Source organism: Podarcis pityusensis (assembly GCF_964106645.2).
Source record: "Podarcis pityusensis genome assembly, chromosome: 4".
In the NCBI taxonomy this organism is placed as follows: Eukaryota; Metazoa; Chordata; class Lepidosauria; order Squamata; family Lacertidae; genus Podarcis; species Podarcis pityusensis.
In genome coordinates this window covers 5,263,041-5,279,160 of record NC_138027.1, presented here as the reverse complement: position 1 = coordinate 5,279,160, position 16,120 = coordinate 5,263,041, and the positions used below count along the sequence as shown (strand labels likewise).

At 49.7% G+C, this 16,120-nt stretch overlaps 1 protein-coding gene across 5 annotated transcripts in view; it reads right to left on the bottom strand.

The window, feature by feature from the left end:
• PDE2A (phosphodiesterase 2A) overlaps positions 1 to 16,120 on the bottom strand; it is a 374,629-nt gene that overhangs the window by 238,248 nt on the left and 120,261 nt on the right. The window contains exon 1 of one of the 5 annotated variants that reach the window (XM_081001877.1): positions 12,552 to 12,849. The exons of the other annotated variants lie outside the window; for them this stretch is intronic. Coding sequence (XP_080858003.1) covers positions 12,552 to 12,572 — 21 coding nt within the window. The 5' untranslated portion in view covers positions 12,573 to 12,849. Of the gene's footprint in view, positions 1 to 12,551; positions 12,850 to 16,120 lie in introns of those variants that run through there. 5 annotated transcript variants of the gene reach the window in all.

The following is a 16,120-nucleotide window of genomic DNA, read 5'->3' as shown; positions in this document are numbered from 1 at the left end:
AATGGAAACAGGAAGAAATGCCGACGAGGGAAGAATGGAGAATGAAATTGATGGAATATGCAGAAATGGACAAATTAACGGGGAAAATTCGGAACCAACGCGATCAGAGATTCACCGAGGACTGGAATAAATTTACAGAGTATATAAAAAATGTATGTGAGGAGCAATTAACGCTTGTTGGCTTTCAAGAAGCTCTGTGAAAACGATTGATAGAAATGTTGCTTAAAAGATATGATAAGATTAAGATTGTTAAAGCGCAATATAAATTTAAGAAATGTGAGTAATTGTGATAATATGGAAAATTGTCAGATAGGCTGAGGGAAGTCTAAAAGATGTATATGTTAGAAGTGGGTGTTAAACATGGATGGAATGTATATTGGAAATTGAATAAAAATTAATTATATAAAAAAAAGAATGATGCAGCGTTTGGAGGTTTGTTTATGCACTCATTGGCAAGATCTCTTATCTGACCTTTGCCATAATGTCCCCGGAGTGGGATACCAATATGTGATATAAGGATCACAGAATTGTAGAGTTGGGAGGGACCTGAGGATAATCTCCTCCAATCCCCTTCAATGCAGAAAACTCAGCTAAAGCATCCATGACAGATGGCTGCCCAACCTCTCCTTAAAAACCTCCAAGGAAGGAGAGTCCGCCTCCTCCTGAGGGAGACCGTTCCACTGTCCAGCAGGAAAACTGTTCCAACTGTTATGAACTGAGCTGAATCCTAGAACAATAGGATCCAGAATGCAGCAGTCCGATTGGTCCGCAGGAGCCACCCAATCCAGCTCCAGATGGAAGTGAATCAGCGACCTGATTGGCCTACAGGAGCAGACCGGAATTAGCCAATCACGTGGGGTCCATTGTGTAAATAATGTATATATAGCTAGACTTTTGGGGAAAAGTTTGATTCATTTCTACTACAAGCTGAATAAAGAGCATGAAATTCACACTCGACTCCGAGTATAATTCACCAACCAAAACAGAATGGTATAAATTCAGCAAAAGACACAGGTCTGCCAAAAAGCAAAGCATCCTCCTGGACTTCCACCCTCTGCTTTGTGGGTCCTAACTTAATCATTTCCTCCCACATCTTTTTTGATGATCCAAATCTTTTACTTCTCCATTGTCACATCCCTGATACAGCTGTGGGTTTCACTAGGTGGCCAGGACAGGTAAAACAAAAGTCATTTGTGGGGGAACTCCCCCATTAACCCCGTCATTCTTGCATTGCAAATGTTTGGACCCGTGGGGATCCCTTCCAACCTTGCTATTCTACGATTCCGTGATTCTAACCCAGGGGTCCCCAAACTAAGGCCCGCGGGCCAGATGAGGCCCGAGGGACTCGTTTATCCAGCCCGCGGTGACCCCTGCTGCCCGCTGCCACTGCCCGCTCTTACCGGGCTGCGCTGTGTGACTGCCCACTTCCGGAAACAGCTTGTGCGCATGCGCAAGCGTTATTTGCTCATGTGCAAGCATTATTTCCAGTGCACATCCGGGTCGGAGGAGGCCCGTGCACATGCGCACAAGCTATTTCCGGTGTTCCTCCGACCCGGAAGTGCGCCGGAAATAGCGTGTGTGCACGTGTATGGGCACACACTCCCCCGCCCTCCGGCCTGCCGCGCGATCGGCGCTGGAGACACCGGTTTGCTGACCACTGTTCTAACCGGCAATGTCAGGGAATCGGGCACAGACATGGGGAAGCCCAAGGGAATGCCCTTTCGGAGTTGCCCCTCTCCTGTGCCACCCATTTCGAACCAGACCTGTGAGCAGCACTCTTGCCAGCACTGACAGAGGCACGCTCATCCCTTAATGACTGCAACATCACATGGCAGGGCTGGCAAGCGTCCAGTTTGCTCGCCAAAGACAGAGCGTCGCTGTCACCCTACATCGCCCTCAGAGGCAGCACACTCAGTGGAGGCTGTTTACATGGACAGCCTAAGTGATGGTGCCAAGGAGGATATGAGCAGAAATCTGGGGAACAAGCCAAGAAGCGGGTAAGGTCCTCCTCCGTCCTGGAAGAGATGATATAGATGGAATGGTTTGCCAAGTGGTCGGCCGCAGGAACCTCTATGCATCTTCCTTCCTTCCTTCCTTCCTTCCTTCCTTCCTTCCTTCCCCTACCTCTTCCCTTTCCTCTCCTTGCAGCTGATCCAGAAGCTGCAGTTCATGCAGAATGCTGCAGTCCAATTGCTGAAAAGGTGTGAGCCCTTGCCAGCAAATAACACCTGGGCTCAGAAATCCGCACTGCTTGCCGATTCGCTGCCAGGACAATTTCAGGGTGTTGTAATGAGCGTGCAAAGCCTTTAGCAGCTTGAGACCAGTTTACCCATGAAACTGACTTACCCACTCGAACCCTTCAATGGGCAGAACTGGCCCATCAGCCGCATTTTGTTCCACATTTGTGAAAACGTGACGTTTCATTCCACTAGGCAGCACCTGCACTTTGGAACTCCCTGCCACTTGAACGCCAGACAGGAGCCTTCACTGCTTTCGGCACCTGCTGAAATCATTTTACCTAGATGTATAGAAAGCTGAGGCAAACTTTAATCTGCTTTTAGTCTATTGGAAGTATTAAACCATTGGATTAGATGGGCCTGATCCAACAGGGCACTTATATGTTCTTAAGACTTTAGCTCTTAACCCCATTTCCTGTGGGGTTACCAATGTCAATAAATCGCCAAATCCATGTTTGGAAACTAGCTGTATTTAGGAAGTCACTGCACCTGGTGCCCTCCAATTATCTTGAACTATAACTCCCATTTATCTGCCCCTGGGAGTATGGCCACACTGGAACAGGGATGATGGGAAATATAGTGCAAAACATGAGGGGGGAGGTCGACTTTCTGCTGTCCATCAGGCAATAGCTTTTCCCACCTGCCTTGCTCCACCCTCCAGCCTCAGGAGTCTTTCCCAGACCACGGCTTTGAAAACAGCAGAAGCTGTTCAGGGATATTTTTAAAAAATATTTTAATAAGTTGTGTGCCCTTGTTTCTCAATTTGATCCTTTCACATGGTTTTGGATGTTTTGCGGTATTTTGTGCACTGCGACAGGCTATTGTTTTTATTGATCATACTTTAGTAATTATTTATAGCAAAGGATAAGTGTACAGTGGTACCTCAGGTTACAGACGCTTCAGGTTACAGGCGCTTTGGGTTACAGACTCCGCTAACCCAGATGTAGTACCTCGGGTTAAGAACTTTGCTTCAGGATGAGAATAGAAATTGCATGCTGGCAGTGCGGCAGCAGGGGGAGGCCCCATTAGCTAAAGTGGTACCTCAGGTTAAGAACAGTTTCAGGTTAAGAACGGACCTTCAGAACGAATTAAGTTCTTAACCCGAGGTACCACTGTAAACTGCTTAAATTTTATTTGCTAATGTTTGATTTTACTGTTTACTATTACATTCTGATGAATTAAGTTGTTTATTTTAAAGTTAATGTGGCTTTTTGTATTGGGTCAGATTGTTATGAGGAGTGTGACTTTTGCTGTCTATTTTGTGGTTTCTTCAGCTTTGTAAGCTGCCTTGTGCATAGTAATATAGAAGAGTTTGGATTTGATATCCCGCTTTATCACTACCCGAAGGAGTCTCAAAGCTGCTCACAATCTCCTTTCCCTTCCTCCCCCACAACAAACACTCTGTGAGGTGAGTGGGGCTGAGAGACTTCAGAGAAGTGTGACTGGCCCAAGGTCACCCAGCAGCTGCAGGTGGAGGAGCGGAGACGCGAACCCGGTTCACCAGATTACGAGTCCACCGCTCCTAACCACTACACCACACTGGCTCTCCATATAGAAAGGCGGCTTACAAATTCTAATAATAATAATTTATTTATTTATACATGCATGCATGCATACATACTTTGCCCATCTGGCTCGGTTTCCCCAGCCACTCTGGGCGGCTCCCAACAAGAGTATTAAAAACACGATAAAACATCAAACATTTAGAAACTTCCCTAAAAGTGAAATGAAAGGAACGTCTTGTTTGGGAAAGGCAGCCGTTCAGAATCTGCTAAACCTTTGGAAGTTTCAGATACAGCAAACCTGGCTGCCGCTCAGAGCGATTTACATCTCTGCCCCTTCTAGGTGGGTGTGGCTTACAGCTAACCTCTAGAACAGTGATGGCCAAACTCGGCCCTCCAGTTGTTTTGGGACTACAACCCCCATCATCCCTAGCTAACAGGACCAGTGGTCAGGGATGATGGGAACTGTAGTCCCAAAACAGCTGGAGGGCCGAGTTTGGCCATCACTGCTCTAGAACAAAAAGAGAAGGTGGTGGTCAGTTGGTCCTTCCCTTTGTCCTTTTGACATGCTCTCGCTCTTTCTGTGCTCCCCTGGCTTGGAAATAAAAAAGAAACTGCAGCAGCAGCAGCAGCAGCACCAGGGACTCACAATCAGATTATTTCCCATTTAGGCAGGCTGCTAACACATATCAATTAGGGTGTGATTTATCAGAGTGTCACTGACAGTGGATAATTGCATTGAGCTGCAAGCCGAGAGATCTAGCTTCTAGCCAGTGGCTGAAGGGACTAAAGTCATGGGCTGCTGAGAAAAGGAGGGGAAGGGGAAGGGGGGGGAGAGAGAGAGAGAGAGAGAGAGAGAGAGAGAGAGAGAGAGAGAGAGAGATCCGTCCCATTAAAGCATGACTTTCCGCTGAGTTTTCGACTGGCGGTCTCCTAAATTAAGGCCCCAAAGTAGGTGGGAAATGACTCCCAAAACCAGATCCATCCTAACCCATGGATGGCTTCGAGGATATGCTCCAGTTGTTGGGGATAGCCAGAGGTAGCAACCTCAAATGTGGTTCCCATCTGCGCCAGCCAGCATGGCCAGCGGTCCAGGGCAATGAGTGTTTCTGTTACCTTTGTTTATATCCTGATTTATACTCCCAGAACCAAGGCAGCTTAAAGACATTAAAACGATGCAGGGAAAATACAAAAAGCTAAAAACAGGGAAGTCATTACAAAGGTGATTAAATTCGAATAGAATTGAAACAATATTAACAACAAATCTATTAAAAGGCAGATAATAAAAGCGTTGCGGTGCTTCTAAGGCCCTTTCCTTAAAACCCAGTCTGCTCTCCCTAAGGTTGTTGTTGGCATACTTCTGTCCTGGAATACAGTTGGATGGGACCCTGAGGGTCATCTAGTCCAACCCCCTGCAATGCAGGAATATGCAGCTGTCCCATATGGGGATCAAACCTGTAAACCTTCATGTTATCAGCACCCCGCTGTAAGCAACTGAGCTACCCAGGTCGATAAGAGACATTGTCTTAATGGGACAATGGAGTGCACTTCCAGGGGTAAAGTCAGAATAACACCTGGGAGGCAAATGTGGACCTCTAGACCTGTCTATGCGGCCCTTTGGATTCTGGCCATGCCCCCTCTCCCAGGGCCCCCCCTCTCCATCCCTCCCCCCCCCCCGGATTGCTCTGGCTTGGCCAGATTACATCCTTGGACGGCATTGCTGCCTCTTGCCCAGTGGCGTAGCGTGGGGGTGCAGGGGGGGCTGGCCGCACCGGGCGCAACATCTGGGGGGGCGCACTCACACTCGCAGCTCTCTGCCCCTACTGGGTTAGGGGGCACAAATTACTTGCCTTGCCCCGGGTGCTGACAACCCACGCTACGCCACTGCTCTTGCCTGCCTGTGTGGGGAGAGGAGTCTGTAGTGGGGAGACCTCTGACCTTTGCATGCTTGTGAATGCACTGTATTGTACAAAAGGCAAAATTATTATTATTATTATTATTATTATTATTATTATTATTAATGTATTTATTTATACCCCGCCCACATCTGGCTGGGTTTCCCCAGCCACTCTGGGAGGCTCCCAACAGAATATTAAAAACACGATAAAGCATCAAACATTAAAAACTTCCCTAAATAGGGCTGCCTTCAGATGTCTTCTAAAAGTCAGATAGTTGTTTCTTTCCTTGACATCTGGTGGGAGGGTGTTCCACAGGGCGGGTGCCACCACCGAGAAGGCCCTCTGCCTGGTTCCCTGTAACCTCACTTCTTGCAGTGAGGGAACCACCAGAAGACCCTCAGAGCTGGACCTCAGTGTCTGGGCAGAATGATGGGGGTGGAGACGCTCCTTCAGGTATATTGGGCCAAGGCCGTTTAGGGCTTTCAAGGTCAGCACCAACACTTTGAATTGTGCTCGGAAACATCCTGGGAGCCAATGTAGGCTCTGGTACTGCTGTACCCACTTTTGCCTCTGGCCCTGACTGGCACATGCCCCCTAGAAGATAGCCCATGAGATAATACGGCCCCAGGCCGAAAACATTTCCCTCCAGCTGTACGGTAGGGGTCCAAGGATATCTGGAATTAACCATGCTGGTTCCCCCATTGTAGAGACTGGAGGCCTCTAGAGACTGGTCATCCTTTTGTGTTGCTGGATCAATTTCTTTGCAGGAGACAGGTTGCGGTGGATATTTATCGTTCTAAAATCATTTTTGTTGGGATATTTTAATGAGCTGGAGATTTAGAACCTTGCAGAGCTGGTGCAGAGAACGGGGAACAGGTTAAACGACAAACCAGGAGGTCCACAGTTCAAATGTCTCCTCTGCCATGGACTCCCTGAATGGCCATCAGAAAGCCCTTTTCTTTTCAAGCTTTGGCAACTCTGAAATATGGGAAGATAATCTTACTGACCTACCCCCCCCCCCCCCCCCGTCGCTGTAAGGATTACAAGGCACTATACATGAGAAGTCCCGAAAACACAAATGAACCCTGGGGACCTTGATTCTCTTGCGATAAAACAGGGTTTTCTCCATATTCATGAGGACTAGGAAGTTATTTTTCTAAGAGACTGGAGGTCACATCAAAATCCTCGCAAAATGTTGAAGAATAAGGACATCAGCAGTTGGGCAGGAGAGATGTTAAGAGTGGCATTTCCACTGGAAGTTTGGTCACTAGTCACCCCAGAACACATGCAATGTGCTCATTCAGCCTTTCCCAAGCTGTTGCCCTCAGGATCTTTTGGACTACAACTCCCATCAGCCCCAGCCAGCACGCTGATGGGAGTTGTAGTCCAAAGCATCTCTCTGGCCTGTGCTAACTGGGATTTCTCTGAGTTGCAGTCCAACTCACCCAGAGGGCACCAGGTTGGGGAAGGTCCTGTGCTAACTCCTAGGCCCTGCTGCTTATTTTCAAGAGCAGAGAACAAGCAGCTCGCAGGCGTCTCTGCAAGATTCAGTGGGGAACTCTAATTTCTCCTGTCGCAGGAAGCTTCTGCCTCTTCCTGGCAGGGGAAATGAAGAAATTCTGCAATGAGTGTTGCAGAGAAGCAGGGAAACAGGAAGTGAAAGATCCTCACGCTCAAACACTCAGCGTCTGCAAATTTTGCATTTCATTTGCCTCTGCCCTGACCATACTGCTTGCACTTCCACCCCACCCTCACACAATGTGCATCTGAGGATCACACTTCGCACCTCTAAGGAAGGCCGACTCCGGTCCTTGGCAGTGTGGGATGTGAAACACAAAGCAGTCAAATAGAACATTCCTAGAGTGGACATAAAAAGGGGATGTCTGGACCAGCCAGTCAGAACTTCCTGTTTCCTCCTGGGCTGGGACAGACCTCCTCTACATGTGACCAGAGGTGGGCATGACCTCACCTGTACAGGTAACAAAATAGCACAAGGGAGGCTGCCATCTCTCTCTCTGACTCCATTGTTCGAAGAAGCAACATCTTCTTACCCTGAGAGGACAAAGGAACTATCTCCTCATGAGATAGATTCCAGGTGTATATACTTTGTAACTTAAGTCTGCCTTCTGGGATCCATCTGTGAACAGAATGTGTGTGAGTAAACTCTTTTATACTTTTATACAAGACTGTGTCATGTCTAATCTTTTATGAGGGAATAAAGGGGAATTGACTGGGAAACTTATTTTAGAGGCTTATACAAGCCTGGCAAAGACGTTATTCGCTGGTACGAGTTTAAAAGGGGAATGTTACTCTGCTAAATTGTAGAACTTGTTAACACAAGTTGGGAAGGATATAATTAAACAATATATCCTCTCCTGCCTCCCTGAACATTCCCACAGGCATCATGAACATGAGTGGAGCCTGCTGGATCAGCCCAATGGCCCATCTAGGTCAGAATCCTGCTCTCACAGGGGCCAACCAGATGCCCCAATGATAAGCACCCACCTCCACCCCACAGGGTAGCTGGCATGGGGCCCTCAAGACACTGAAGGACTTTGGGAACAGATTTATAACGAATTGAAAAAGATATTTAAATACACTTTCCCGAAAAAGCTTTCTTGCTAGGCTTGATGGGACAGGAAATAGAAAAGGCAGATCAAAGGTTATTTATGTATGCTACGACTGCTGCCAGAACTTTGTTAGCCCAAAAATGGACAGCACCAGAATTACCAACAATAGAGGGCTGACAGACGAAGATGGTTGATTATGCAGAACTAGCAAAACTGACCTGTAGAATCCGAAATCAGGAGGAAACAAAATTCCAAAAAGATTGGAGTAAATTTATGGAATACATAAATAATAACTGTAGAAATTTGAAGACTCTGGCAGGACTGAAATAAATCTGAAAATGTCGATAGGATTGGATACAATAAGAAACTGTGGAAAAGTAACTGACATAAGAAAACCTGTTGAAGGGAGGGAGGGAAGCCAATGCTCAGCAGTGTGGGTAAATGACTGTTGAATTTTACTGTATTTTGTTTGTTTGTATTAAATGAAACACCAATAAAAAGCATTTTTTATAAAAAAGACACTGAATGACTCCAACTCCCATCAGCCCCAGGCAGCAGGGTCAAGGATGATGGGACTTGCAGTCCTATAAGATCCGGAGGGCGCCATGTTGGCTTCTTCAGTCACAGGCTATCCAAGGGTGGTTCTGAAGAAAGGGGCAGCTGCATGGCATCATTGCACCTCAAAAGACCGACAAGACTTCACTCAGCAGACAGTTGACCTATGGAACTCCCTCCCACTGGAGGGTGATGGCCACCAACATGGATGGTTCTAAAAGAGGATCAGATAAATTCATAGAGAAGGAGAGGGCTGTCGAAGGCTACTAGCCAGGATGGCTTTGGGCTGCCTCCACAGTTGGGGTCAGCAAAGCTTATGGGTCACAGTTGCTGGAAACCACAGGAAGGGAGAGGGCACCTGCGCTCAGATCCTGATTGCAGGTTTCCCACAACGGGCATCTGGTTGGCCACTGTAAGAACAGGATGATGGACTAGCTGGGTGGTTGACCTCAGCCAGCAGCAGCCCCTTCTTATGTTTTTGTGGAATGAATGGTCAATAAAGTCTGGACATCAGCTAATAGTCTGACAACAAAGTAAGCAAATCAGGATAAATACTGAACAAATCAGTCTGAAGTAGCCCTGGGTGTGTTTCATGTGGCAGACATCAGGAAACTGCCCAGGCTCCCTTAAAAAAACCCCATGAAAGGTCAGAAAGAAACAAGGGTTTAATGCCATCGTTTCTCACTATAGTTATCACACAAGAACACGTTTAAGAAGCCTCAAAGCTTTTCTTTAAATGTCAAGCGCAGAAGTGATGAGAGATTGGGAAGGGTGGGGGAGCGAGAAGATGAGCTGTAAACCCTTTTCCACAGCCACCGTCCTACCCCCCCCCCCAAAAAATCATGTCCCCACACCCCTTGACTTGGTCCACAACTCCACACACACAAACCCCAGACCAAAAGGAGTGTCTTTTCAGTAGCCGAGTCCCTTGGAGGTTTGGCGTCTCCAACAGCTTCTAGTATTGCTTAGTACTGCAGTCAGATTATTTATCAATTTATTTTTATTATGCACACCTATTCCCACCCTCAGATTGCAGGCCAGGTTATGACACCAAACGGCATAGACAAGAAACACAGTCATCAGCAAGCTAAACCGCGGAGACCTCTAAAAACCAGCTCAATCGTGGCATTTCTCTGTTGCTGGCATCTAAAAAACAGTGGTGTGGTAAATACCATGATGTGATAACAGGGTGTGGACCATCCAGGTCTCTCTACTGGACTCTCCCTAAACTAAACCACACCCCTTCTTCCCAGGCAGCCCCCCACCCCACCCCATTGGACTGAAGTATGCCTCTTGGATTCCTGGATGTATAGAAACCTCTGGCCTTTACATGCGCATAGGAAACTGTGTTTTACAGAGTCAGACCGTCGGCTCACTGAGCTCATATTGCCTAGAGTTTCTCATACTTGGGTCTCCAGCCAGTGGCATAGCATGGGGGGGAGGCTCCCCTGGGCACAAAATTCTTAGGGGTACAAAATTTCAAAAGACAAAAAAGTAGGAATAAAAAATAGCACATCCTCCCCCTCACAGAGAAAATCTCCTGACGATCGCGTGGGCAGATGGAGGAATGAATTTGAGTGACGGCCGCTTTTCTAGGGCACCCTCTGCACAGACTTTGGAAAGGTAATCACTCTGAGCAATCTCTCATCCCACTCTCCTCCATGCTCAAAGCTCATGGGGCACCTCGGCTGCCACTCAGGTCAGTCGCTGAGCTATCGCCCCTCCCTTCCACCCTATCGGCAGGCAGCACTGAGGATCCTTGCCTTGCTCCGGGTGCTGGCAACCCACGCTAAGCCACTGTCTCCAGCTGTTTTGGGGCTGCCACTCCCAACATCCCTGGCTAGTAGGACCAGTGATCAGGGATGATGGGAGCTGTAGTTCCAAATCAGTTGGAGTTGGGGAAGGCCTGGTCTACCCTGATTGGCAGTGAAAGTTCCAGGAGTTCAGGCAACATTCTTTGCCAAGCGGATTGAACCGGGACCTCTGAGCTATGGCCCATCTGTATGGCTGAAATGGCTGCTGAACAAAGGTGAGAGCCACAGCTGTCACTCTTCCTACTTTTGCACCCAGCCCCGCCCACAAGTATGACGAATGTTCCCCACTGGTGACTGACGGTTGCTCATTCATAATGATACACATGTCCGCTTAAGCCTTAAAAAGGCTTTGCCAACCCGGCGCCCTCCAGATTCCAGATATTTCGGACTACGACTTCCAACAGGTTGGGCAAAGGCTGCCTTAGAAAGCCACAGCGCTGCTTCCTCTTAACCTCGCGCCACGCCAGCGCTGTCCGAAAGCACGTTGCATGTATACATTGCAGCAAATGAACATCTCTGCCAGAATCACACAATCTTGGTCCGGAACAGACGCCGGTCAGGAAATCAGGGAACTGGGAGAGATCCACAGCCAGCAGGGCTTCCGCCCATCAGTTCACATCACCCACAGGCTGCTGCTGCAGGCAGAGAGCAGAAGGGATGGCATTTGTGCCAAGATGCTCCAGCAATCATACCATTTTTCAGAAAACAGAACGGAGCCACATGCTGCTCCAAAGAGCCTGAGGAGGCACACACGCAATTCTCTCCCCCTCTCCATGCTAACCTCACAACAGCCCTGTGAGGGAGGCTGGGCAGAGAGATGGGGACGGGCTCAAAGTCACTTGGCGAGCTTCATGCATAGCTGTCAGCTTTTCCCTTTTCTTGTGAGGAATCCTATTTGGAATAAGGGAATTTCCCTTTAAAAAAGGAAAACATTGACAGCTATGGCTTCAGGGGATGAGAACCTTGGTCTCGCTGGTGCTAGTCAGACACGCTAATGACTGTAACATGCTGGTGTCAGAGCACAGCAACGGAAATGTGACAAATATACACCCCCCCCTCCAAAAAATAAATAAATAAAACCACAACAACCCACATTAGCAGTCTAAAAAGTTACAGGGTTTCAACGGGAAGTGCCCCAGTTGGGAAAAGTTGCAGTACACCCACCCTGAAACTTTTGCAAGCTCAAACAGAATTAAAGTGGGATTGCGTATAACCTCCCTGATACCATCAAGAGCGCAAATCATGACAACCGGACAATAAAAGAGGCATCTAGGAGGAGGTCTCCCCTGGCAGACGTTTCATCCCCAACCTGAAAGGCAGCGCAGAACAGGAAGGAAGGGAACACCCAAGTCCTAAAACTTTAACGCTCAAAATCATTTTCAGAGAATGTCAGGGCCAACGGCGAACCGTTATTTTCCTGTTTTAGGCATAGGGGATGGTTAGCTGTGACGCCCACCCGGACCCGGAGAGATCTGGGGGCAACAGCGGGAATATGCCCTGACAGGGCAGAGTGAGGTTTAAAGTGAGTGGATCTGCCGGGATCCCTGACGGATCAAGCACTAAGGAGCAGCCGTTCTCGCTCCCAGAAGACAAGGAGGAAATGTTCCTCCGGCTGTCCTGAAATGCTCAGCCTCGCCACCTACCATGCTCCGTAATGCTCGCTAGTGCTCAGTCAGTCACCTCGACTTCCCCAACAGGAAAACGCACACGCAACCGGAGCACAGTTGTTACGCTTGCACACGTGCACAAAGCCCTAAAGCAGAAAGGCAGGCAGGAAGCAATTCCGGAGCCCTCTCGGGAACAGGGGACCCCCTCAGCAAGCTAAAGTCGGGCGTTCCTTCTCCCCGAAAAGGATGTGAATCGCAACTATAAGAGACTAGGACAAGGAAAAGAGGGAGGCAGGGTTGCAAGCAGGGAGTTTGGGAGGCGCAGCCGAGCGCCCCTCAAAGCGCATCGAGTAAAAACGGGTCCTTACACTCTCGAAGAAGGTGCCCATGTCCGGAGCCCATCACCTGCGATCCGGCCAGCCTGCTGGGTCCCTGGAAAGTGGTGCTGAGGCTGCGGGGAGACGGGGCTCAGCTCGGCTGCCCTGGAAGAGGGAGTCTCGTCCTGCCCATTTCCTCCAAGCTCCGGCTGCAACCGCTGCGGTCTGCAAGGCGGCTCTCCCTCGGCGCGAGAGCGCGCGGCTGCCTCTCTCCGTGCGAGGATGATGCAGGAGTGTGTGCGCCCGGGCGAGGGAGGCAGGAACGGGGCGCCGAGCCAAGCCGAGCCCCCCCCCCCCGCTCCCCAACTCATCTGTCGAGCCTGGCGAGGGAGCCTCGCTCACCAGGACCAGCCTGGGTTTTTTGCGCGAGTTAGGAAGCACGAGCGCTTTCCGGCACAGAAAGCGAGAGCGCAGCTTCTCTCCACCCGCCTCTCTAAGTGAGATTGAAGCTCTCTTTCATATTGCAGAAGGAGCTGTGGCTCAGCTGCTTTGAATGCAGAAGGTCTCAATAATATATCCAGGCAGGGCGGGGAAACCCTGGGCAACCTGCTGCCAGCCAGAGCAGACAATACTGAGCTAGATGGACACCATGGCTCTATATCATAGAATCAGAATTTGAAGGGGTCCCCATGATCATCTAGTCCAACCCCCTGCAATGCAGGACTATGCGATTTTACCATACGGGGATCGAACCTGCAACCTCGGCATTTATCAGCACCACGCAGCCAATTGAGCTACCCAGGTACAAGGCAGCTCCTGCTCAATTCAACTCTATTTTCTTTTTGTAGAACCACAGAGACTAGAATCTGTTGTTGTTGTTATTGTTATTGTTGTTGTTGTTGTTGTTGTTGTTGTTGTTGTTGTTAAGGGGAAGGTACCAAGTTCAGTTCCACCGCTGGCCTCTCCAGACAGGACAGGGAAAGAGCCTTCTCTGATACCCTGGAGAGCTGCTGCCCGTCTGTGTGGACAACACCAAGCAAGATTGACCAGTGTTCTGATTCAATGTAAGACACTTACCTCTATTCCTACGAAATCAGTGGCTTGCATTATGTGCAACCAGCCCCTTCTGACAGAGGCACATGGTGGCAGGGGTTTTGTAGGGCGAGATGTCAGCCAGGGACTGCTCTGTGGCCTGACTCTGGAAGCAAAAGTTAGCAGCCCACAGAAAATTCTCCTCATCTCTACATAGCCCCTGTTCCTGGGTGGTCTAGGGCCAGTCACTGAATCTCTCGGGTTGTTGTGGGGGTTAAATGGGGAGGGGGGAGAAGAGGAGAACCACCTACGCTACCTTGAGCTCCCTAGAGGAAAAGGTGGGCTAGAAATGCAATAGAGTGGTACCTCGGGTTACATACGCTTCAGGTTACAGACACTTCAGGTTACAGACTCTGCTAACCCAGAAATAGTACCTCGGGTTAAGAACTTTGCTTCAGGATGAGAACAGAAATCGTTTTCCGGCGGCGCGGCGGCAGCAGGAGGCCCCATTAGCTAAAGTGGTGCTTCAGGTTAAGAACAGTTTCAGGTTAAGAACGGACCTCTGGAACGAATTAAGTACTTAACCCGAGGTACCACTGTACTAATAATTCTGCGGCATAGAAGGGGAGGGGGCTGACTGCCTGAAATCAGTTCACCATCAACTCCCTGCATCATAGAGTTGGGAGGGACCCAGGGGTCATCTAGCCCAACCCTCTGAAATTCAGGAATGCATACTTCTCCAGGTACTTGTCTGAAATGCTTCTTCGCAGAATAAGCCTGTAGAACTCACTGCCATGGGAGCACACATGAGCGGAGATCATTTTGCGGCAACAAAAATCTAGTTCACTGAAAGGTGTCCCTGTCCATAACTTGTGCTCAGACCAGGCATAGGCAAACTCAGCCCTCCAGATGTTTTGGGACTACAACTCCCATCATCCCTAGCTAACAGGACCAGTGGTCAGGGGTGATGGGAACTGTAGTCTCAAAACACCTGGAGGGCTGAGTTTGGGGATGCCTAGTTTAGACACACACCCTTATGAAATCAGGCATGCTCTTTCAAGAGAAAGTTGGGGGGAGAAGTGACTCTTATCGTCTCCCCCAATGCTACAATTCAGGGTCACTCCAGGCCTCTTTAAGGGTGCTTTTATTATCTTCTTGTCCTGATGCTATGAGCACCAACTAGTTCCTCAACACTGCCCCTGTCAGTGGAAACCGCCCTCCCTGCAAAGTCACTCACAAGGTTGGCCAGGGGCTTGGCTTGCCGTCCCCTGCAATGTCAGGGGCAGATCTATGTGAAATGGCACATGTGTAAAATATCTAGGTTCAAATCCCCACTCGGCCAAGGTGGCCAATGAATTTGGGCCAGTGACAGCCTCTCAGCCTTGTGAGATATTCTCAATTCACGTTTTGCTATTTCCTCCTTTCTTCCATGCCCTTGTTAAATCTCAGCTGGTCTGTAAGCTCCTTATGCAGCCACACCGGTTTTCTTAGATGCCTCCCACTTCTCTTTCTTGTTGGTATCGCCTGCATTCGGGCCTTCAATATTTCACCCATACTCCCATCCATCCTGAATGAGTCTATGATGCCATGTTACATATGCACATGACAGGAGCTGAAGCTCGCAGAATTTTCCTGCAAGTTTGCTAGAGAGAACTCTGAGAGATACTCCTTTTGTGCCCTGACAGCAGGAGGACTTAGCTGTAGCTTCTCTTACCTGCCTGGGCAAAACCTCTTCCCATCTTTCTGCTCTGCCGGCAATTTACCGTATTTTCCGTTCTATAGGGCGCACCGGCCCATAGGACGCACCTCGTTTTTTGGGGGGGGAACTGAATAAAAAAAATTATTCCCCCCCCGCCGCGGCTGCCGCCCCAAGCCTCGCGTGCTTCGGGCTGCAGGCTACCGCCCCAAGCCTCGCGCGCTCGGCGGGACCTCCTGCCGGGCGCGCAAGGCTTGCAGACACTCGCCCGAAGCACGGGGAGCCCTCCGGAGGGCTCCCCGTGCTTCGGGCAACAGGCTGCCGCCCCAAGCCTCGCGCGCTCGGCGGGACCTCCTGCCGGGCGCGCAAGGCTTGCAGACACTCGCCCGAAGCAGGGGGAGCCCTCCGGAGGGCTCCCCGTGCTTCGGGCGACAGGCTGCCGCCCCAAGCCTCGCGCGCTCGGCGGGACCTCCTGCCGGGCGCGCAAGGCTTGCGGACACTCGCCGGGGCTGTAGGCTGCTGCCTGCAAGCCTTGTGAGCCCGCGGGAACTCCCACCGGGCTTGCAAGGCTTGCGGATAGTTTCCTGAAGCCTGGAGAGCGAGAGGGGTCGGTGCGCACCGATGCCTCTCGCTCTCCAGGCTTCAGCGAAAGCCTGCATTCGCTCCATAGGACGCACACACATTTCCCCTTCATTTTTGGAGGGGAAAAAGTGCGTCCTATGGAGCGAAAAATACGGTAGTCTAGGTCCATGTCTCCTCTGCCACTTTAGAAGAGTCTGTCTGGACTTGATATCCCGCTTTATCACCACCCTAAGGAGTCTCAAAGCGGCTAACGTTCTCCTTTCCCTTCCTCCCCGACAACAAACACTCTGTGAGGTGAGTGGGGCTGAGA